Here is a 24,889-nt window from a genome sequence, read left to right on the forward strand (position 1 = left end):
CCCTGGAGCTAGCTTCTAGAGATATAAACAACTTACCTGCAAGTAAGACTTTAATACGCAAATTGACAAACCCTAGTCCCTACCTCCACCTACAGCCTTCCATCAGGTTCCTGTAGACTGGAATAGGACACTATCCTGCCAAAAATCACTCAAGGACCAGATGCCAGGCAAACCAGAGACCCGCCTTATGACCTAGAGCCTGAGCGCTGGTTCATGGCCTCGGATCCACTGGCCTCGCCCTACCTGAATACAAACAAAATCCACACACTAGTGACGCCGTCTCTGCTGGCACATCTTTCTGCACCAATCCTAAACTGCCCAACTACACAGCCTCCTTGCCTCTCCTCCCTTCAGAGCCTTCATGTAGGCTCTTCCCCTTGTCTTCCCCTCACTCTGATCTCTGGACCAACTCTGATGTTGCCCCATGCAGTTCTGCAAGAAGTGCCCCTCCACTCCCCCACATGGGAACTGTGACCAACTATCTTTTCAGTGGCACCATTCCCATAGAGGGGAGCCCTGGTCTAATGGCCTCGGATCCGCTGGCCTCGCCCTACCCGAGTACAAACAAAATCCAGGCACACACTAGTGACACCGTCTCTGTTAGCACGTCTTTCTGCACCATGGGCATGTGGCTCCTCAGGTGACAGATCGTGGCTACTGAGGTTTCACAGCTGCAGAGCTGAGCTTGGCTTAGGGAATGACTCAAGGAACAAATGAACAAACACACAGGTGATAAGCAGAAGAAAATGGTAACAGGCCCATGGATATGCTAGGAAGAGTGGCACAGAGGGGTGGCAAACACCCACAGAAACTCTGCCTCTTGGCTCAGGCATGGCTGGCTGGAAGGCAGCCTCATGTCCCTCAGCAGTGGCCCAGTCCCGGGCACCAGGCTGAGCATACTCTATGCTGCCTAGTTCTGCATTCCCTGAGTAAGGCCGCATGCACTGTGCCAGGCAAATTTCTGCTGTGGGAAGCCTGGTCATGTTTACGTCTTCAGCACCCAGTCTGTGCCTGGCGTGCAGGGAAGATCTGCCAAATGAAAATGGCTTCAAAGCTCAAATTGAAAAGAACCATGTTTCCCAGGACAGCAGAATTGTAAGGAGAAAAAAGAAATCAAGATAATCTGATAGAGCTGCATTGATGGTGAATTTTATATTGTTTTATTTATTTATTTGTTTGTTTGTTTGTTTATTTATTTATTTATTTATTTATTTTGAGATAGGGTCTCACTATGTTGCCCCAGGCTGGCCTCGAACTCTGGGGCTCAAGTGATGCTCCTGCCTCAGCCTTCCAAGCAGCTGGGACTATAGGTGTGACACTGGACCTGGCTGCTGGTACATTTTATTTTATTTTTTAAATATTTTTATTTATTTATTTTTTATTATTAGTCGTTCAAAACATTACAAAGCTCTTGACATATCATATTTCATACATTTGATTCAAGCAGATTATGAACTCCCATTTTTACCCCGCATACATATTGCAGATTCACATCGGTTCCACATCCACTTTTTTTACATACTGCCATGGCTGGTCCATTTTAAAACAGAGCCAAGCTTTGCTCGTCAAAAAGCCAGGACAGACAGCAAATGCCAAACCCACTCTAGTTTTACTTATTAACAACAAAATACCAAAATGGGTGTGGAATCTTTAGGACACTGTGAATCATGGTGAATGATATATTCCTCACTCCGTGGTCTTTCCCAACCCAACTGAGAGGGGCTTGAAATGAAATCCGAGACTCAGGAGACACTCACGCCAGCAAGCAGCAGGAGCAGTTTCCAAGTGCAGTCTGCAGTGACGGCTGGCGGAAGGCGCTTTACCGTGGCTCCCCATGGAACAGAGGTATCCCTCAGGGAACAGGCAGGGCTAAGCCCAGCTGCTCCACCAAGCCCTGGGGGGAGCCAGACAAGGGTCTGGGGATGACCCCCTCCACCTGCTTGCTGCCAGTACAGCCAGAACAAGGCGGGCCGCTCCCCTGGTGCTCCCTGTGCCTTGGGGACCCACAGTCTCCGGTCACAGTCTGCTTTTCTCTTTATCCCAGTATTCTTATTTTTACCATATGATGAAACCAAAGTCAGAAGGTCAAAGAACATGTCCAGGATCCCCTCATCAGAAAGTGGTGAACCCGGGTCTCTCTGACTCTCTAACTCCACATCTTCTCCCCATGACACTGCTGTGTGGTGAGTTCACCAACCTGGGGACAAGACTGGGCGTGGGAAGGGGGAGGAACTGATCCAAGGCACAGAAGAGTGAAGGGACCTGGACACCTGCAACGCCAGGTGTGGTCTCCAGGCATCGTCCCTCTGGTCACACCATGGCACCCTGAAGAGGGCTCCTTAGTGCTGCATTGGCAAAGAAGGGGCCCAGGTCACCTGGGGAGCGAGGGATTTGGTTTGATGTCGGGTGCCTCCCCAGCAGACGTGGCCTGGAGTTAATCCCTCTGCATCTGGAGTCTTGCCCCTCATCAGTGAAACACCAGGGGACCCTGAGTCTGCCGACTGCACTGGGCACAGTGGGGATCCGCTGGGGCAGCACCAGAATGGCCCACGGGGAAGTGCTTGGAGGCAGGGAGCAAAAAGCAGGGTGAGCAGCTGGGTCCTGGGGACCAGCAGGAGTAGGCCAAGAGAAGAAAGCGCAGGAGGAGAGGGCAGAGATGGAAGGACAGGCAGGGGTGACGAGCAGTCCCCGCCCAGGCCAGATGCCTTGTGATGGAGGCCGTCATCCCACCACTTTACAGAAACAGGCCCAAAGAAGGGAAGGGACTTGGCCACAGTCCCAACAGGCTGGAAGTCAGCCCCACACCAGGACCCGGGTCTCCACTGTCTTTTGGTTGTTCTGGCCACTGGGTAGGGCTCCCTCCCATCCTCAGCTCATCCTCTCACCACTCTGCTCCCTGCTTCTCCCTCCTGGGGACTACATGCTGTCCCTGGAGAGCTGCACCTACTGGCCAGTGACAGCTACTGACCATTCTCTCTAATACTTTGGGTAGTGACCAGCAGGACTCTGGCTCCAACCTGAGAAGCCCCAGTCACTCCCTGCATCAGAAAAGGCAGCACTCCTATAGAAGAAGGGTTAAAGGCAGTAGTTACCTGCAGCCCCAGTGATCCAGGCACTCCTGGTGGGCCCACATCACCTTTCTTGCCCTGAATGCAAAAGAAGAAGCCAAAATTAACCGACAGGCAATCATTCCCAGAGCCGATATGATAATGTCTCTTGGTGGAAACCTCGGTCTTCCTGGCTCAAACCGCAAGGCTGTCCCTCGGGAGTACCTGACAGAGGAGCAGTATGGGGTGGGGAAGGGGCTAAGGCTCAGGTCAGCGGGGCTTGGCTATGGAACCCATTTTGTACGTTACACGGGGCCCCAAATTCAAAAGGCACAAAAAGTCACACCTGAGAAAAATCTCCTTAGCTCTCGGCCACCTCCTAGCTTCTTTCCTAACCTGCCAGATGCTGCCTGATTCTTCCAGAGATGTTTTGTGCAGAGGTCACCATCTCACCCGGACACACACACATTCTCTCTCTCTCTCTCTCTCTCTCTCTCTCTCTCTCTCTCTCTCACACACACACACACACACACACACACACTTTTCTTTTTCTCTCCCCTTTTTCCTTCATGAACTTCACCTTACCATCCACTCTGCTAACCAGTCTTGCTTTTTCACCCTGGCTGGCCCTGCCTGTGTCCTGTGCCACTGTGTCGCGAGTGCCTCCATGACCGTCACAGACAGAGTGCCCTCCCAAGGATGAGGCGGGGTGTGTAGACAGCCCCACCACGGACAGAGGTCCCTGAGGCCCTTCTGTGGCTAGAATCTTTACTACACCATGTGCCCTACACCAGGGCAGGAGCACCTTGGGGGACTGAGTCCACCTCTCTACAGGGATAAGGTATACTGGCACATTCAGTTTACACCCATGTGGTAGCGGCATACAGTGTAGAACAAGGTCCTATGAATAATGGGCTGGGTCTGTTTTCATCCTGTAACTTTTCCTGATTTAACAAAAGCAGCGCTAGCAAAGATTTCCCAAAAGGTAAAACAAGACTTTGAGTAAGACCCACATTCTGTGAGTGACGGTTTTGTGGCCAGCTCTTCCTGGGTCTTCCCGCCACTCCTTGCAGGAGGAACCTGTGGAGCAGGTGTTCGCAGGCCCCAGGAAAGCTGAGACTTGCTTGTTTCGTACTTAGTGACAGAATCAGGGTTCCACCCAGCTCTGTGCTGTCTTTATTTTTAAATTTTAAATTTATTTATTTATTCTAATTTGTTATCCATAACAGAAGAATGCATTCAAATTCATGGTACACATATAGAGCACAAATTTTCACATCTCGGGTTGTTCACAAAGTAGAGTTAACACCATTCGTGTCTTCAAACATGTACTTAGGGTAATAATGTCCATCTCATTCCACTATCTTTCCTGTCCCCTTCCGGGTTCCCTCCCTGCGCTTTGCCTTATCTAAAGTTCCTCCATTCCTCCAATGCTCCCCCATCCCCATTATGGATCAGCATCCACATATCAGAGAAAACATCTGGCCTTTGATTCTGGGGGGATTGACTTACTTTACTTAGCACAATATTCTCCAATTCCATCCATTTACCTGCAAATACCATGATTTTATTCTCTTTTAATGCTGAGTAATATTCCATTGTGTGTATATACCACATTTTCTTTATCCATTCATCTACTTAAGGGTATGTAGGTTGGTTCCACAGTTTAGCTATTGTGAATTGTGCTGCTATAAACATTGATGTGGCTGTGTCCCTATAGTATGCCGTTTTTAAGTCCTTTGGGTATAGTCCAAGGAGAGGGATAGCTGGGCCAAAAGGTGGTTCCATTCCCGGTTTTCCAAGGAATCTCCATACTGCTCTCCATATTGGCTGCACTAATTTGCAGTCCCACCAGCAGTGTAGGAGTGTGCCTTTCCCCCACATCCTCGCCAACACTTGTGGTTATTTGTATTTTGATAGCTGCCCTTCTGACTGGGGTGAGGTGGATCATAGAGTGGTTTTGATGTGCATGTCTTGAAGAGAAGACTTATGCTGGCTACACTCTTTCTGCATGTGTCAGACTCTAGAAACTCAGACCTCAGCTCCCTTCTCATGGGCCTGCTCTCTGCTGCCTGTGATGCCCGTCTGCCCCGCTCCTGAGCCCACCTCTCACACAGGAGGGCCTTTCTCTTCCCTCTCTTTCCCCTGCTCTCCTCCTCCCTCCCCCTTCCTTCTTTTCCTTTCCGCCTTCCTCCCACAGTGCCCAGGGCAGGCAGCAGTCTTTGCAGCCTCCCTGAAGCAGCCCTCTGTGTTCCTGGCCTGTGCAGCGCTCCCGCATCTGGCCTCCACCTCGGAACACCACCAAGGGCGACATCTTCCACAGATCACCCTGGAACAGGCTGGCGGTGCGAGCTCTTGGTCATGCTCCCCTAGGAGGGGCAAACAGGTCCAAAGGCTGCACAGAAGAGTTAGGCTGGGCTCAGAGGGAAATGCTCAGAACCCCCAGGCCCCACACAGACTCAGCCAGCCGTGGGTGAAACGGAAGGTGCAGTCCTGCCCTCCCTCCTGCTTGTTCACCCACACGCTCAACCTGCTCTGTGCCGGGCACTGTGTTACTGCAACACAGCTGTTAAGCCCCACCTAGGAGGGGTCCCAGAGCCCTGAGGTGGGCCTGCGGGCTTGGGGAGGCTTCCTGGAGGAGGGTGTTGAGGTGGTGGGAGGAGGAGGAGCTGCCCACGGGACAAGCTGGCCACAGGAAGAGATCGGGCAAGAGGTGGCCTAGGAAAGTAGGACATGGGTTCAGACAGCATGACTGGCAGCCGGCGGCATGACTGGGGGAAGCGTGTGGTCAGCAGAGTCACAAGGGCCTTGCATGCCCTGGACCAAGCAGGGCCTCCCTCAGGCCCAGCATTGTGAATACCACACAGCCTTGCACACCTCGTGTTGACTCTGGAAGCAGCCAGAGGCTGGGGTGGGGCTGAGCAAGCCATGTCTCCATGCCCAGCCTAAGCTATCCCCTCCCATCCCCGAACCAGTGGGGCAGCCCCATAAACAGGCACGTTCCTCCACCTGCGGCCCATACTCTTCCCCGCTGCCCAACACAGCGCAATGCTTCTTTTTCCACGTAGAACAGACCTGCAATGGCCCAGCCTGCCCCCTCTGACTCCATCCCCCTGCCCCTCTTCTCACTTCCTAGCACTCTTCCCACCCCCAGGCACACTGGCCTGTGTCCTCTACCTTGAAAAGGCCTAATACTCCCAACCTCGAGGCCTTTTCCTTCCTCCTGGATTGCCGGTTCCCCACGGATCCACAGAAAACAATTCCTCAATTCCATCGGTCTCTGCTCAAATGCCCACTTATTTGAGCGTCTTCTTTAGCCTGTCTCACCAAATCAGCACGCCCTCTGCCCAGTCGTGTCCCCTCACCTCATCCTCCTTATTTTCCCTAGGTTGTGTCATCACCAATACACCACGGTCCTCTCCATGTAGTGCCACCTGTCCCCACTGTGATGCGTGCCCTCTGAAAGTGATGGGGGTCAGCTCTGCTTTTGTTGGACCCTGTTTTCTGAGGCCCAGAACAGTTCATGCGGTAGACACACCATACCCATTTATGGGCTGCATAAAGGACCTGTGCTTTTGAGATTAATGTAGGCTACAACAATGACGATGGCAGTGGGGACAGGGTAGAGGTCCCAGGTAGGTGATGTCAGGGAGGAAGGGAAGATGCAACTTGGTAGTTTGTGGACTTGCAGAGAGCATGAGTCCACCTGATTTACAGCCCCCAGAGTCCAAGCCCCTTGCTACGGAACCATTGACCTGCAGGGTGCATTGAGGTCTAACTCAGAATGAGTTTTTTGACATTTGTCAGGTAAAAATGCAAAATGTTGTCCCAGATCCCTTCAGAAATGAGCCAGGCCTTGGAGGCATGTCAGATCCTGCTGTGATGAATGCAACCCCCAGGTGGGGAGCAGGAGAGCACCAAGCGCTGCAACCCCCCTCCCTGGGGAATGGAAACCAGACACCTTTAATTTTCTATCTAGACAGACACCCCCTATAATTGCCCGAGGTTATTCCACTGAGAGTCACTGATTATTTACAAGATGAATAAACCATTTTCCCTCAAGGTCAGTGGCACCTGGTAAACAATCATCAGAATTCAGAACCCCAGCCAGCAGAGTGCCTCTTTGATGGCAAAGGCTGAGATGAGGGACAGAGGGACAGCAACACTGAGCATGCACAGGAAAGGGCCAGACAGCAGCAGGGATGCAAAGGTTGGGTTGCAATTCAGCAGAGTCACTCCCGATATGCCTGCGTGAGGGTGCAGGGGGTGAGCTCCCCTCTGCCAGGTGGTGCCATGGCTCCTGGGGTGCTTCGAGGTGTCCAGAGCCTGCCTCCTCGGCTGGCTGAGACTTTATGTAACAATGCTGCTCATGCCCAGGGGATGCCACCTACGAGGTAATGAGGTTCCAGACAGGCACAGTGTCAGGAGGTGGTCCTGTGCCTGGGAAGTAGACACATCAGTCAGGAGGAGACCTGTAGGCAGGTAAGAGGATGTGGTGGGGAGGAGAGAAACAAAGAAATCCACCCACACAGGCAAACACTGCCAGCATGAGGATTTCAGTAGGGAGGAAAAAACCAAGAAGGTGGCAAGAGGCCAGAGAAAGGGAAAAAAGTGTCATAACTTTGCAATCAGAGTAGTGTCACAGGCAGCCTCTCTCAACAGAGGCAAAACCTGTCATGGATCAGCTGTCAGGGCACCACCCATGAATGCACCATGGTAACCATGCCTGGCCAGCTACAGCCCCTGCGCTCCCTTCCAGCCCAGCTCTGAAAGTCAGAGGCTCCTCATCATCAGAGATACCATCTGAGCTGTCTGTGCCCTTACTCCTCTGCCTCCTGGGAGTCTCCAGGGTTCTTTCTCCCATCCCCTGGGAGTAGCCACAGGGGCTACATAGCCCAGCCCCAAACGTCCCCTTGGGAATTCTAGTCTCTGAGATTTTGCCCACACTGCTGCCTCTGTCTGTAACACTCCATCTAGATTTATCAAAATAACATCCTAAGTCAATACCACCTCCTCCAATGAAGCCCCAACAATAAGTAGCAGCCCCAAAATTGGAAAACAATTATACTTGAGATACGGATTCCCAGGTGCCACCTAAGTGCCAACAAGTTAGAATCACCAGCTGTAGAGTACCAAAGTTTCCAGTGATTCTATAGACTTGGCTATTCAACATACTTGGAGGGATTCTCTGTGTTCTTCACCAATGATGGTGGTGATGGTAGTGGTGATGGTAAAGGTAGTGGTGATGGTGGTGGTGGTGGTAGTGGTGATAATGGTGATGGTAGTGGTGATGGTGATGATAATGGTATGGTGATGGTAGTGGTGGTGGTGATGGTGGTGGTAATAATAGTGATGGTAGTGATGATGGTGATGGTGGTAGTGATGGTGGTGATGGTGATAATGGTGATGGTGATAGTGATGGTGGTGGTGATGGTGGTGATGATTATGGTGTTAGTGGTGATGGTAATGGAGATGGTGGTGATGATTGTGGTGTTAGTGATGATGGTGGTGTTGGTGGTGATGGTGATGGTGATGGTGGTGTTAATGGTGGTGGTTGCAACATTGGCAGTGTGGAAGTGGTGTTCTTGTAGTAGTTTGGGCAGTGGAATTGCAGTAGCAGCTATGTCATTTCTGCATTTTTGATTCATAACTGATGGTAGGGATTTGAGAAGTGCCGACAAGGACAAGTTCTACTGCAACAAAGAGCTGTTTTACTAACAATAGGTCTGTACCTTGTCATTTTTCTTCTCTTTTAAATTTCTACCCAGGACAATATCTGGATAAGTGTTTGCAGTTTATCACCAGGGCAGATTTTCTAAGGCATTTTGAATGCCAGGATGCTGAGCAGGACTGGTATTTCCAAGGCTGCCCGTCTGCCCGTGGAGAGGAGGGAAACCTATAAATTCAGAACAGCAACCCCTTCCCAGGCAGGATGAGTTAACACAGCCATTCGAGGGGCCATTAACAGATAAAAGGATTGCTTGTGTGCATCATTCTAATGTGCTCCGTGTGGTCTCGAGCTTGGTTCCTCTTCTCCGTGCCTCCAAATGTCAAACGTGATCATTTTCTACCGGTCGAAGATAAAACCAGGTGCTCAGGAAAAAACCCAGGGTGTCCTGACAGAAACCCTGGCTCCAGGCCCTGGACTGAATCAAACAGGAGCCTGTGATCCAAACAATGCTGTTACCATCTGGCAGAGCAGGAAAAGGCAGAGGAAAGGTTTTAAAAATGGAAAAATGAGACAAATGCAAACCAGGCCATCCCCTGCCAAGACTGCCGTCTTCTCGCCCAAACCTGTGGGAGATCAGGGCTGCGGGCAGCACGAGCCCTCCTCTCGAAGGGAAGTCACCAGAGACTAAGTGAGGTGTCCAGGGCAGCCCACAGGGTGGCCCAGTGGGTTATTGAGGGTCCCGGCTCTCTCCAAGGCAATCTCCACCAGGATGCCCCGGGAGGTGCCTGCCCTGAAGCAATCGTCATTTTCTTTCTACCTCACACAAGCTCAACGCCTGCCAAGATGGAGCCCCCTTCCAAGGTGTGTTCTCAGCCCGGCGACACAGCCCAGGACAGCGCGAGGAGGAGGGAGCCCTCGCGGTTCAGTAAGAGGAGGCGCCACACTGGACAAGACGAGTTTGGAGGGACCAGAGATACAGAGAAAATGATCAGAGGAACAGAAGACACTCCCAGGCTAATGTGAAGAAGGAGGCTGCCGGACCTGAGAGGCCATGCTATCTTTCTGGACATGGAGTCTCTCCCGGAGAGTCTCAAGAACCCCTTCCGTCATGATGAGTCTGTAGTATGGACATCCCAAACTTGACATGAAGTCGACGTGCCTGACAACCTAGGATTTTCTTAAACAAGACTTTTTTTCTTTTTTTTTTTTTTCTGATCCAGAGAAGAGAAAATATGATCTGAAAATGATATCTCAGCTGTGTCACCCAGGACTCTGCCCCACAGAGCAAGGCTCACGCTGTCTTCACTGAAAGGGACATTTCTCGTTCAAGATCAGAACCCAGGTGACCTGATTCCAGTTTAGGGTCCTGTCCTTTTCCTCGTGCCCCTCAATCACATCGGTACCCAGAGATCTCAATCCATGCTTCATGCATTCATCTTGCTGAGATGCTTATTAATGTGCCATTAGATGTTTATGCAAATTGTACGTTTCCATATTTCAAATATATTGTATGTATATATAAAACTTTGTGTTTTACACGTTAGGCCCTCTTTTCCTTAACGAGGATACCTAAATAAAAAAGAGAACATCCTTTCTTTTATGGTCTCACATTCTAATGGAGAAAATGGAAACAAATTCTCAAATATGAAAAATATCAGTCAAGCCCTCTGCAGAAAATGAGAAGGGGCTGAAGTGAGAGACAACTGTGGCATCTGGAGTGGACGACGAGGGTGACTACATCTTTGGAAAGTGACTCTCTTGGAGGCTTGGAGTGTCCAAGTGCCGGAGCAGCCTGCAGCCAAGCTGGCTCCTCTGCTGGAACATTCCAATTCAGATGCATCTGCAGTATCTCTCACTTCAGCTAAGTGACTGTGCTTGCTGTCTAGCTCAGACAAACCGGGCGGGTTCTCACCTGGGAAAGGGAAAGGCAACCCCTGAGGCAGGGAGCCCCTTGCCCACCCACCTCCAGCTGGGTGGGCACTTCCTGCTCTTCTGCTGGATGGTGCAGAGGGCACCTAGCTTCCAATTCTCCCCCTTTGTTGTGTCATTGTGGAAAAATACTAGCTTTGTCCAAAATGAATGGATTTACCTTGCCAAGGATTATAGCGTCCGCCTGTTACTAATCTCTAAAAGAGAGGCCTGAATTCCTTTCCCCACCCGGTGCTTTAGCCTCTGCTTCTCAATTCACACGTGTCTGTACCTTGTCATTGTCTGGTGGCTTGCCTTTCAGCAGCCTGAGTGTGTGCAGCAGCACTCGGGAGCTCTTCCGAGTAATGTTTCAATTGAAATTGATGAGGAGGAAATGACAGGTCATGACAAGGGAAGCAGATATATAATTTTTGAATAAGTCATTCTGTCTTGGGTTTTCCTGACTCAGCCAGAAGATGACAGAACAGGAAGCGGCTTCCAAGCCCACAATATCACAATTAGCTCCTACTCTCCTTCCTCCATCACTGCAGGTGCTGAGCTAGCAATGTCTGCAGGACAGAGCACGGTCCAAATCAGAGAATCACCCAGAGCTGCTGGAGGGCCAGGAGCCTCAAAGACCCCCCTCCCCTTGGTCATCATCTGCAATTCACAAAGGAAGCAGGAGAGACAGGAGCCCCTCTGCCCCCTCTATCCCCAGTGTCAATGCCATTTCTGGCCTGCCTGAAAACAGCTTGGGCCAGTGCTCTGCCAGGGGCTGCCATTTCAGGATATGGCTTCTGCCTTTTTCTCAGTCTTCTCCCACTCCTGGTGGGTGATCTGGACCAAGGTGAGTGCTCAGAAGCCCTCTGCTTTTCCTGTCCCCATCCCTGGCCTAAGCTGTCACCTTTCCCATTCCATCACCATGGGAACCCAGGACTGGTCTCCCCGCTCCTTGTAATATATATTCTCGGCACAGAAGCCAAATGGATGTGTTTGGAATGTAAGCCAGCCCGCCACTGCCGTTCTCAAAAGTCCGCAGTGAGCAAACTGCAGCCAGGAATGTATGAGGCAGCAGCACGTTGAACACCAGATAAATATTTGATGAAACTTCAAGCCAGAGTTTTCACAGATTTAGGAGGGATAATGGTCTCATTGTTTTGTTTCTCTTAAAATCCTTTATCTTTTAGAGATAATGTACTGAAATATTTAGAAACAAAATAATGTGCCTTTTGGAATTGCTTCCAACTAATCCAGTGGTGGGTGGAAGTGAGTGCTGGTGTAAATAAAACATCACCCCTAAGGCTTCAGAGTGTTGAAGTGGGTCCTGGGCATATGGAGGTTCAGTGAACTCCTCTTCCTACTTCTGCCCGAGATTTTTTTTTTCATAACAAAATCTGTTGAGTGTAATCAATTGACTCTCAATTCCTTCACAGTCTTTACAATGGCCCACGAGGCTTTTTTTCCTCATTTCTTTGACTTCACCTTCCCCTGCCCCAGGCCCTTAGCTCAAGCTGCTCCCTCTACCTGGTGTCCCAACCTGGCTGTCATGCCAGCCTGCACCCTCATCTCCTGAGAGCTGGGTTAAGTGCAACGTTCTCGACGCGGCCTGCCTGCATCACCTACTTGCATGTGGATTATGATGTCTCTCCTCCACTGCCTGCAGGGCACCACCATCATCAGGGCACGGCCCATCCTCGCTGAACTACCCAGCTGCTTAAGACCCATCTGGTCCCCAATCAGTGCTGCAGAAGCCCACTGGGGTGCTATTTGCAGGATGGATGAACTTGGAAGGAAGGGCACAGGAGAAGGGAAAGGACAGAGAAGGAAAAGGATAAACTAGTAAAGGGGAGAACGGAGAAGAGCACACCAAAAGGAAAGGAAGAGGGTCAGCTGAGTGCCCCACTCAGGGCTGGCCTGGCATGAAGGAGAAGCTTTGGCCACAGCCCTCTTGCAGCGCTGTGCCCCACACTGCAGAGGAAGTACAGCAGAGCTGTGGGGTGAGCAAGTGTGCAGAGCCCCCTCAGGGCCACTTCTGTGTCCGCTTCCACATCCCACTGACTCCCCCACAAACCCACTGGCTCCTGGAGGCCGCCCCCACCCCTGGTGGTGCCTTCTCCCTGCACCACCTGGAACCCAGTCCTGCTACCCCTCTAGGCAGACCTCCCTGGAGCCCAGGTCCCTCACCCCTCTGAACACCAGAACACCTGTCAGGCCCCAATGCATGGACAGCAAGCTTCTGAGCCCACTGTGAGGCCTGGCAGGGGAGCCCTTGGGTATTTCAGGAACTCCCAGAGCATGGAGCAGAGAGCACCTGCGATCAGGAGAGCTCACTGAGCTGGTTGATGTCTCACACATACAAGGAAAAAAAGCAGGAGGAGGCAGGCAGGCTTTGGACACACAGTCCTGGGCGCAAGTCCCTGAGAGGCCACCAAGGAGCTGTGTTCCCTCAGGCATGCCCTGCACCCGCGGAGGCTCTGGTGAGGACCAGCACATAACCAGAACTCAACAAATACCACACCCCACCCGGCCTGCTTTCCTGACTCTCCTCATTCCTCAAATCTCCAGGCCTGGGGCATCTGCCCCATTTCCATGGCCCCTGAGCTGTTAGGCTGGGACCAGGCCAGACACCCACTGCGTCTGTGGTTGGTGTGGCTCTTAGGAGTAAAGCACTCCCAGGTGAGACACAGCCATTCCTCGGAAGCACACCCAGAAGGTTCCAAGAAATCATGCCCAAGAAAGTGTGAGCCTGACAGCAAGATGCTCCTTCTCCTCTTTCATGCAAGAAAATTAGGTAAAGACATAAAGAATGTTCATAGACCTCTCCAGGTAAACACCTACCACCGAGTACTATATCAGGAACAGTAGTACTGCAACAGGTCAGTACAAATGAGGACAGGTTCCGTGAACACTGATCACGTGGTGTGTAAAGACGAGGATGTAGAGGGAACAAAGGCCTTGACACTGCCACAGTCTGCTGCCCACCAAGGGTCACGCCATCCCGGGCCCCGTGGCAACATGGCCATAGGGTGGCCTTCCCCTCTAACAAGGAGGCCTCAGGCTTGGAGAGACCTGGTGGTTTGCAGGGGTTGCAAGCTGCAGGGAAGTGAGGCAGAGCTTCACACCCAGGAGGTTCAGGGCCCTCCACCCTCCAGAGGAGCAAGCAACTCACCTCACAGCCTCATTGACTGACAGGAGGTGGCATCCCCAAGGTCTGTTGCTTGAGATAACTGACTCTTCTCTTTCACCTAAAGTACCTTGGAGACACTTTTCTACAAGCTCACCTAGATTCCAAAATAAGTTCTTGCTAGAATCTGAAGATCCAAGAGACTTATAGGAGGCAGAATCCTTTGGAAATCAAACAATTAAGTTCACTGGACAGGCTGGAGTCTGTGTTGGGTGAGAAGGGCAGGTTTATCCAATTTCAGGATGGAGGATGTAGAGCTGTGGCCCAGCTCCCTCCTTGTTGGGAGGGAAATGACAATCCACAGCAAACGTGTAACACTATCCACCTGCCTGAGCTGCAGAATCTGCAGGCTAAAAGGGACTGTAAATGGGACTAGGGTTGCTTCTGCCATATGTCAGGATGTGCACCCACCCATGGATCAGTGGTCACCTGGCCCCTGCAGGAAAACCTCCAAGGCAGTGAGTTCACTATTCCTGGAGCTGAAGGTCCAATCTGCAGGTGGGTGGGAACCACAGGCACTTTTCCATATGAATCAACAAAAATGGTATGAGCTTAAGGTTAGAGTTTAACAACTGCTCTGCCTCCCTATTCCGCACCAGGCACCTACTGGGAATGGCAGACAGAGCTCAGTCTGGGTCCCAGTCTAGTTGGCTGTGGGGTGTCCAGGGGGGCATCTAACCCACAGGTGCTTCTGCAGCCCTCCTTAAGCCTACGACATGGTGTCAGAAGCCAAGCTTACTGGTGAACTAAAACCTGTTAGGTGTGCACAATTTAGATAAGAAGATGAGTGCTAAATTAAATTCAATTTGATTAAATCAAATGCCGAGCCACATGATGTACGATAATAATGTGAATCTGTTTAAAGTAGCTGCACTGAGTTGGCAGCTTCTACCTTTTTGCCCCTATTTTCTCTGTGTCTTTTTTCAAAACTTAGCTCAGATATCACCTCCTTCAAACATCCCTGGCCATCCCCAGACTGGGTCAGTTGCCAATCTCTGTGCTCTCTCTACTTTGGGCCTCCCTCTCCCAGGGAACCCTAATCACACAGCACTGCAGTTTCTATATGCTGGACACTCAGCAGAGGGCAAGACCCATCTCCATGTCCCAAGGGACCAACCCAATTCAGAGCGTGTGGTAGATCTCCCAAAGGCCAGTGAGCAGAGCCCAAACCTTCCTCTGGCTTCCAACACTCATCCCAAGCTTCTGGAGTGGATTCATCTCCTCCATTGGAACTTATGAAATCGGGGGATGGGTTGCAAGGTGGAGCATCAGAAAGGGAAGACAGGTACTTACTCGGAGACCTTGCAAACCAGGGGGTCCGCCCCTGCCTTCTGGACCCATCAGACCCTTCAGGATGGAAAAAAGGGGGAGAGGGAGAATGGTGAATGCAGGGTACAACAGCAGGGATTATGCACTGTCTCTCTCTCTCTCTCTCTCTCTCTCTCTCTCTCTCTCTCTCTCTCACTGAATATGGAAATATTATCACATCTTGATGGAGTGGGGAGGAGACGACATCCCCTTCATTCCAATCTACTTTTGCTCTTATTTGATCTAATTAAGTATGCTTAATAAGGAAGATGTAGCACCATGGTATACATTTTATGAATGAGCACAGTAAGGTTCAAATGGCTTCCATCACCAATTTCCATAAAGCACACACAGAAGAATCTTCTGGAATCCAAGTGTCTAACTCTAATCCCAGTGTCCATGCCTCGTGGCTTGCTGTTTTAGAAAGAACTAGCTTGGATTTGCTGATTCTCGGGCAACAGTGACATGCAAAGTATGACAGCCCAGACACATGCATAAAATTATCTAGGAAAGGTCAATTTCAGCTGGACAGGGAACCTTGACTGTGGGCGAGGGTAGCACACTGACCTAATTCAGATCCTGACCCCTCACCCTGTTGTATATCTGCTGCATGACCTCAGATAAGACACTCGACATGGTTGAACCTCAGTAATCTCTTCTCTGACATGGAGATAATACAGCCATCTATTGAGCAGTTGTAAAGATCACAAGAGGAATGGATTCTAAGGCTGTGCACAGCCTCTGGCAGCACCCCGAATGACAGCATCTGGAGCCAGGTGTGGAGGCTCAGTGGACAACTCAGACCCTGAGCTCCAGTACCAGTTCACCACCTCTGGGTGGACTTTGGCTGGAAACATTCTTTCTGCATTTCAATTTCCTCACCTTAAGCAAATATGGTTATAATACTAACAGTTATTATTGTCAAGTGTTGCATAACTAATTACATGATCGAGCTGTATTTAGGTCCAAGGTCTTTGCATTTAATAGCACCATGTAAATGGATAAATGAATAGCCAAGCTGCAGGAATTTAATATGTGGATCTCCTTCCTCACAAGAGTTTTGCTGAGCTTGGGGCATACAGTGTGAGGCAACCCTGCAGGAATGAGTTTGCTTTAAGCATCAAGAAATGCCTGACATTGATCGGCCCAGCTGGCCCTTCAATCAGTCAGCCTGAGACTGGTCCAGCCATCAGGCCTGTTTCCTCTGGAGAAATAATGGAAGATGCCAGGATTTGGATGCAGAATGCGGCACCCTGCTCCCATTTAGAGAATAGGATATATTGTCTTCTTTCTGGGATTGCTGAACACAAATTCAAAATTTTCCATTCTCAACAGAGTCACTGAAGACAGCTACTTGGTTCAATTCAATCCATTGAATATGTAGAAGGTAAGAGCTCTGCAGAAGCCCCCAAGGCAGGGGCTGATGGGATTCCAAAGAAGATAGAAATGACAGCTCATATTATCAATGGGCTAAGTCTTCATGGAGCAAGATTTTGCACAATAGTTTATTAACACTCATGGCATGTCTATGTGAGAGATGATGGTGATGATTTCCAAATTAGGAAGGAAACAAGTGGGACCAAACAAGATCAGACCCCGGTACCAAATTCAAAAATCTCCATCGTGGAAGAACAGGGATGTGAAGCCAAGTGCTTCCTAATCCCAAGTCATCCCAAAGTCATCCTGCTCTCTACAAGCTCACTCTGCATTCAGGCCCCACTTTAACGCCCCCAAGAATGCTGTGGGCCATCATTCTACGAACATGTGTTAAGTAATAACCCTGTGGACTTAGAGATGGAGGGGAGTTGATCCTGGCCTTATGAACCTCAGTCTTGGACCTCTCAATACTGTTCCCTTTAAAAAGGCTTTAGCAAGGTCACTGGCTTCATGAACTCTGTCCATAGGCATTTCAGCACCAATGTTATGACTGTACTAAACCCAACTCTGTCAGCAGCACCGGGCCTTAACACATCTGCAGGACCATGGACAGCTCTTCTGGGCAGCAGGACTGGTTGTGCTCTTCTGGTATTTGAACCTCGGGAGGCTCAAGACCTTCCTAGGTCCTGCATAATGAGCTCTCAGTGATGAAAGGGCGTGGGGGCCAGCTAGTCAGGCAGATTCCAAGATTCCAAGATCACATTCCAAGATTACTGATCCCAAGTTCTGTTTTGCCTCTCAAAAGTGATATGACTTTGAGCAAGTGATATGACTTGATATGACTCTGTTTTGCCTCTCAAAAGTGATATGACTTTTTCCAATGCCTTCACTGGAAAAGGATGGGAGGGAACAGTGCAGCCTTACAGATTGCAGAGGTGTGTCTGTAGGTGAAGGTGCCCCACGCAGTCCTCCCCAGAGGGAACATGAGCCTGGGGACATCACAGAGACACGAAGTAGCTTAGTTTGTCCATGATTTTTTATATGAAATTCTTCTAATGATACTAGGATGGAAAATCATCTGTTTCTTCTAGTTTTATTCCAGCAAAACCATACACATGTATCTGATGCTGCCTGGGCCTCAATAATTCATTATGAATCTCATCCACCACATAAAAATGAGAGTTGCTTTATCTCCTTCAGAGAGCAATTTAGCAGCAGCAGCAACCCGTTGCCAGGAGGGGCAACTGTAATACTGGGCCCCCTGGTGGTCACTGTGTTCTCACTGGGCATCCCGAGTATCTGAACTTACAGCACAAACGATCATGGGCTCCCCTAGAGTGGCCTCTCCCCAAATAGCTATTTACACAGTTATGTTCTTAACAGAGAGGAAATCAAAGGATGCCACCTCGTCAGCACCAACCAGAAGCCTCGGGGAGTAAACCTGCGTGATGCACTTGAGTGTCTTCTGTTTTATCTGGAGGAAACTAGAACTCTGGGAAACTAGAACCCTGGCAGCCCCAGTCACAGCCTTGTTTTGGAGTGAGGGCACTGGGGACAGCCTGCTTGGAATTCCGTGGCAGTTCCACACCTGGCTCCTGCGTGCGCTGTAGCCCGAGGTCTCACCTCGCACAGCATTTCCTCCTGGAATGATGAGATCAGCTCCACCATGGTGACGCAAAGGCCTCCGAGACAGCCGTGCTCATAATGGGGGGACTACCATTGCCCAGGCCTAGAGTGCCCAGAGCTCACCCTGGGTTGGAGGGATGGCTTACCGGAGCTCCTGGGGGTCCAGGTGGGCCCTGGTGACCTCTTGGTCCCGGAGCTCCCTAGAAACACAAGTCATGTGTTAGTTCAACTTCCTTCTCCACATGACCAGGGATACCACCACCCATGGTCTGTCCCCGACCAGAGTTTATTTCTTGAGCTCCCAACAGGGACCCAGAGGCATGGGTGCAGGCATCTGTACTCCAGAAAGCCAACTGGACGTGGGAAGGCCGTGCCTGAGTCCAACTGTAGGGTTGTGGCCTTTCCTACTTCTGCTCCTCCTTAAGTCCCCACAACAGGAGGACCCACATCCGCTTACCTGCTCTCCCTTCAGGCCTTCTCTGTGCACCTGAGGGGCAGACAGGCGTTAGCAAAGGTGCTGGCATTTTCTCAGCAATAGTCAACCTCTCCAAGTTCCATCAAGAGCATGCACGCACACACACACACACACTCACACACACACACACACACACACACTCACACACACACACACACACACTCACACACACACACACACACTATAATGAAGTGGCTTCTGCCTTTTCTCTGGCTTTTGGTGTTGAAGATTTTCCACCCAACTGGCAGCATCCGAAGAGTTCTGCCTCATGCTCAGAGACGGGGACTCTTGCAGGGCCCTGGGTCCATCAGCACCTGAGTGCTTGACTCCCACCCTCTGCTGGGCACTCACCACAGAGCCAGGCACACCAGGAGGTCCCTCAGGTCCCACGTCTCCCTGTGTAGAAAGAACAAGCGTTTCAACTCAGCGACTTGCTGCCACCTTCCGCTGCTGCCCCCTCGGGGTCCTTGCTCACTCCTGCAAGCCCAGTGGACCTTGTCCATGTTCTATCACACCTAGGGTCACCATGCCTGGACTTCCTGCCTCCCTACAATATTTTTGAAGCTTCTGTGTCTGATTCTTATCTCTATGCCTAGTCCACAGGCTTCTAGAGGACAGGAGTCTCATTTTGTCTTTTGTGCACATTCAGCCCAGTGCCTAGATCTGGTTGGTGTCCCATGAACACCTCAGGGTTCGTCACAGCTATTTGCTGCTAGAAACTTCCTACTCAGTGAGCACTTGCACACAGCAGGCACTACGGTGAGAGCAGTGACCGTATCCTTTGCCATGTCCTTTTGTCAAGTTCACAGTTCGCGCATGGTCAGCATTCAATAAACAGTTATCAGATAAACGAGCAACAAAATGCTGTGATGACTCTGTCCACTTTCTTTGTCATTGAACACAAAAGGCCTTCTTCATGACTACTCCTTCTTAATGAGCAGGTGACCTGACCAGGTTCCCCAGGGCATGAGCTAAATCTTGGTTCCACTTGGGGAACATCTGTCAACTGTGGCAATACAAATCGTGATCCCATTACTCCAGTTCCCTATCACTAAAGCAGGGAGGCTGCTCAGAGCTAATGTACCTGCACATAGCTTAGGAGCATAAACTTTTCCTTTTACCCAGAGTCTTGGCAGCTAATTTTAGGATTCAGCATCTCCTATCAAAACACTGCAAGAATGTATTAAAATCTTGATGCCAAAATAACCCAATCATGTCAATCTCAACTCTAGAGACCATGAGAAGGTGACAGAATAATCAATGCACCTGAATGGAAGCCCAGGTGAGTGAGTTGGGAGTTGCTAGAATTCTCAGCTGAGGCCTCTTTAACCAGTGCTTCCTATCTGTTTATTTATTCATGGTGCATACCCTGTCTACTTCTGGAGACCACACTCCAGGAACTGGGCTGCCCCAAGATGAGTTACCTGAGCCCTGCCCGGGTCCCTCTGAGAAGCAAAGCTACTTGACCTCATCTCAGCAGCACTAAACCCTGTTCCCCACGGCCTTCGTCCTGCCTTTCTCTAGCCTGCACTCACACAGGCCGGGGTCTCATCCCAGAGCATGAGCTTCTCCTTCATCCTCGTGTTTAGCTCCAGTGCTCAGGAGAGTCACGTTCACATGCATTCTCATAAGCATGCAGAATCGACAACAAACTTTTATTACATGCAGGCATTTTACTTGAGATACAGAAATCCTAAGCAGCAAATTTGCCTGGTTAAGCCTTGTTGGAAAGTGTTCTAAAAGGGATGACATGTGGGATGGGGCTGGGGATTGGTGGTAGAGCACTTGCCTTGCACATGTGAGGCACTGGGTTTGATCCTCAGCACTACATTAAAATAAATAAATAAATAAAAGACTTTGCTCTCCTCTCCAAAATGCTTGAGAGAGGGAGAGAGAGAGAGAGAGAGAGAGAGAGAGAGAGAGAACCTGTATAATAGGATACAACCTTTATTTTATTTACTAAAGGCCTAGTGTATTCTCAAGACTCTTATTCTAATTTTTTTAAAAAAATGTGAAATGTTGTAGAGGAGAGAAAAGAACAGAAGGAGAAGAAAGAGGACAAGGAATTTATACAGATTACTAGTTGTGTGTATTCACAGCCTATCTTAGTCTAGAAGCATTTTAAGTAGTAAAAGATTTTAATACATCTAAATGTCATATAATAGGGGGCTTTTTGTTTGTTTGTTTGTTTTTCAATGGATATTTATTCCTAAAGGAAGGGAAAACTACTTAAATGTGATAGCCAGCAGCGTCTTGCTAGCTGAGGTCCTGATGCCCAAACTCCCCCTGCTTCCTCAGTACCCACCTTGTTCACAGGACTCTCCCACCCTACCCCCTCCCCCCCATCCTGGTTTGATCAAGGGGAAGTTCACACATCTGTTGACTCAGAAGCTGGTGCTACAGCCCCTGGCCTGGCTTACCTTCTCTCCCTGGGGTCCTGCCACACCAGGAGGGCCAGGTCTGCCCTGGGGGAAAGAAAGCCAAGTTGGGTTATGACAGGCACTGGGCCATGCAGGTGGAGAGGGGAGAAGGAAAGGGTCGGCAGTTGCACCTCTGAACCTGTGGCTTGCTTTTCCCCAGAAGCCCAGGTCCCCCACAACAGACTTTCTGGACTGGGCTTCCTGCTAGGAGGCTCTTTCTCCAATAACCTAGATCTTCATGTCCACCTCTCCCTCTTTCGAACCACTGCAGTGTGGTGCTGCACAGCAGAGGGAATCTGGGAGAGAGGCAGGAGGAGCAAATCACTCCTCTGCCCCGGGCCCAGGCATTACAGAGGGCCAAGTCTGATGGAGCTCTCTGGGAATCCTTAGGGGCCTGAGCATTGGCTGGGTCTCCAGGCTCAAGTGAAGAGGGAAGGCCAGGACCAGCTAATGCCACAGGGAAACTGAGGCCCCCGAGGATGAAGGCAGAGCCTGCCTCCTCATCAGTACCCCAACACAATGTCCCCTTTCAGGAGTGGCCAGAACCAAAGCCACAGCAAGCAAATCTACTCTGGGAGCCTGGCACAGCAGTGCATACCTGAGGCCGAAGGGTCACAAGTTGGAGGCAGCCTAGGAAATTTAGTGTGACCCCCTGTCTCAAAATAAAAAGGGCTGGAAATGTAGCTCAGTGGTTAATACATGCCTGGCATGCATGAGGCCCTGGGCTCAATCCCCAGATAGAAAAAAATACCCCAGAAAATCGCCATAGAGGGGAGAGGGGAGGGGCCCCAGGAGACCCACACTGGGAGTCCTCAGGTCAGGCTCCCAGGAGAAGCAAGGAGGGATCTGGGGGCAGCTGGACAAGCCGTGTTCACTTACTGATGGGGATTTCTGTCCTAATGACATGGAGACACACTCAAGGCTGCACACACAAGCTCTCTCACCTTTAGCAACGATGAACAGAGCCCACTCACCCCCAAGGAGTCCCCCAGGGAATCAGAGAGAAGGTGCCCTCCCTCCGCTCCCCAGCCCACCCTCTACCACAGCCTGTGGTTCTCCTGGGAAGGGGCCTCCTCTCTCAGCCATCACCAAGTGGGTGTTCCCAGCGATCGAGAGCCAGGTGTGCTGGCGCGGAAGCAGCACACCGTGGGTATTTTTATATGCCACTTGGGTGGTACCTTGGGCAAATATTTAAGAAATGGCTACGTGTTTACCAAATAATGTCAATAAAAGGAGAGCAAGATATAAAAAAAATGCAATCTCAATTTGTTAAATGACAAGAAATATAAATCCAGATATTATTTCTGGGTGATGGGATTAACTATAATGAGATTTAAGTATGCTAAAATTGATATGCTTACTATAATTAATTTATGTATTGAGTATAGTTAATTTACATACTTTCTGATCTATTTTTTATTTACATAAATATATTAATTGACTAATAAGAATGTTAAATCATACATTCAATATGATAAGCATCTTTCTAATAGTCCTCAAAATGAATGTACAATTTCACTTAACTTTTATTTTTAAGAATATTTAAATTTAATTACTTTTGGAATATATCATACATTCACATGCATAAGTGCATAAATTTTCCTTCCCACCCTTTCCACCTGCCACCGTCCTTTTCCAGGGGCAACCATCTTGTTTATCTTTCCAGAGAGATGCTGTGTGTTGTAAGTCCTCGATGCACTTTCCCCATTAACCATGTATCTGACAGACTGCCCGGGCCAGCACATGAGGGTTCTGTACAATTTCCACGGCTTCATCTCATTCCCCTGTAGCTACGCTTCCTGATTGGTTCACCCAGTTCATATTGCAGAGCATTTCTAATCTTGTACTCTATGGACAAGATTAGAGCAGCAACCCCGGGACATGCATGTCACTTGAGACATGAGCATGTCATCCATAGTCTTCACATTCATGGCAACACGTCATGCTACTCAACATACAATTGACTTAAAGTAGTCTATTCACTGGGACCCTCCAGCTCTGCAGTAGAGTCAACGAGGGTCACAGAACTGGAGGTTGGTCACTAAGCCTCCTGCTGTCTTCAGCTGACAGGAAGGAAGCCCAGGGACCAAGGCCCTCCGGAGTTTGATATCAATCATTTCTGTCCTCTAGCAAAACCCAGCCACCATCCCGAGCACCCACCCACCTGCTCTCCTGTTTCCCCTGGCTTTCCTGGGAATCCATCCAGGCCTCGCTCGCCCTGGAAAAAATAAGGACAATTAAAAAATGAATTACAAGCATATGATCACCAGGCAGCAGCTGAAGAGACACTGCTGTGGTCACTGTCACGGAAAGTGTCCCAGCATGCTCAGCTCCACCCTCCATCAGGTACTTCTCAGCACAGGAAGGCCAAATGCACATGAGCACACAGATACACAGGTACACACACACACACACACACACACACACACAGCCCTAAAGAGTGCCAAGGAACAGAGGTGAAGGGTCAGAGGAATCAGACACGTGTGTCCCTTTCAGTTCCCAAATCTGTGACCTAGGGTTGACCATGTAGCTTCTGTGAGCTGCAAACCCTCCTTGTCATCTGGGTCTGCCTGTGATACATGTGTGGGATTTGCAATGCAGTTGCAAAAATCACAAGCACATTTCATGCATTATTCCTCCATCCAGTACACCCAGATGAACATCTACCACATTCCCCTACTTGGAACACATCTAAGAACTGACTGCAGCGGGCCGTGCCCCCATCCAGAGCTCCCTTAATCGCACTAGCTGAGCAACTTGGGCAAGTTGCTTTACCTCTCTAAGACTGTTAGTTTATGATGTTTCATGGGAGTGAGGATAATCCCTTCCTCAAAGACACCTGGGACTAAGACAGGAGATGGCAAACCTGAAGCACTTGCTTCCCGAGGACAGTCCAGGAGCAGCAACATTTTTTCCCCAGATTTGCACTGGTTTCCTTGAGACAGTGCTCACAGATATTGGCCTGTCCCACGAGTGGACCTAGGTCAGGGCTTCATGTCCTCACCAAGTGTCCTTCGAGCTGGCTATAAGAACTCAGATGATGAAGAAAGGCCAATGCTCCGAGGTGGATCTGTGCCTATGTTGACACTTCACTGAGCCAAGCAGACACGCTCCCCTTCCCTGTGTCCACACTGTGCTAACTGCTCCCCTCAGGCTCAGAATTTGACCTTCCCATTCCTCCTGGGGACCACTGGCTGCCCGGGGTATGGTTCTGTCCCTTAATCTGGGGGCGAGGGACAGGAAAGAGCTGCCCAACTCAGCTTCCCAGGGCAACTGCTGACAACTCCCCCAGGACCACCTGCAGCCATGGATTTGACCTTGGGAGATGTCCCAGTTCCTCTCTCAGCTCCACAGCAGGACTTCCTCTCACCTTGCATCTGTGACAACACACTCATGTACATGTTCTCTTCCAAAAGTCACTCGATATATCTAGTAGGCCGATGTACACATTTCTGTTTTCAAGCTCTATTGTATATATAATTTTAAAAAATTGGTTCATCGCAGGAGATCTGAGGAGAAGAAGAGGACAGCTGTCTGCATTTCCTCTCTGCTGATTCCACGTCTGTTATTGCTCCTCCTCTTCTTCCAAACTCTAAAGTTGGCAGGCTGGAGCCCCAGCAACCAATGAGGAAATTTAGGACTGGGGAGAAGAAACCACTTTGTGCAATTGGCATAAATAGAGTCAGAGCCTCCTGACCCTTTGCCCTTGGCCTATTTCCACTCCCCCTGGGCCTAAGCACATACAGGACTCAGCACACAGTACATGCTCCCAATGCCCAGAGCCACCCTTAGTTGTCAGGGCACCTGGTTTTCCAGACAAAACTGTGGTTGACAGTGGCCAATTCCCAGGGTCTTCAGTGAGTGGACTCCTCT

The 24,889-nt window shown here is 50.0% G+C and overlaps 1 protein-coding gene across 1 annotated transcript in view; it reads right to left on the reverse strand.

Annotated features, from left to right (window-relative positions):
* Positions 1 to 24,889, reverse strand: part of Col22a1 (collagen type XXII alpha 1 chain) — a 216,866-nt gene that overhangs the window by 121,001 nt on the left and 70,976 nt on the right. The window contains exons 16-22 of the mRNA XM_076836022.2: positions 23,181 to 23,234; positions 21,017 to 21,061; positions 18,948 to 18,992; positions 18,579 to 18,608; positions 18,268 to 18,321; positions 15,104 to 15,157; positions 3,093 to 3,146 (exon numbers count right to left, since the gene is read on the reverse strand). Coding sequence (XP_076692137.2) covers positions 3,093 to 3,146; positions 15,104 to 15,157; positions 18,268 to 18,321; positions 18,579 to 18,608; positions 18,948 to 18,992; positions 21,017 to 21,061; positions 23,181 to 23,234 — 336 coding nt within the window. The remainder of the gene's footprint in view (positions 1 to 3,092; positions 3,147 to 15,103; positions 15,158 to 18,267; positions 18,322 to 18,578; positions 18,609 to 18,947; positions 18,993 to 21,016; positions 21,062 to 23,180; positions 23,235 to 24,889) is intronic.

Source organism: Callospermophilus lateralis, chromosome 16, assembly GCF_048772815.1.
Source record: "Callospermophilus lateralis isolate mCalLat2 chromosome 16, mCalLat2.hap1, whole genome shotgun sequence".
Taxonomy (NCBI): Eukaryota; Metazoa; Chordata; class Mammalia; order Rodentia; family Sciuridae; genus Callospermophilus; species Callospermophilus lateralis.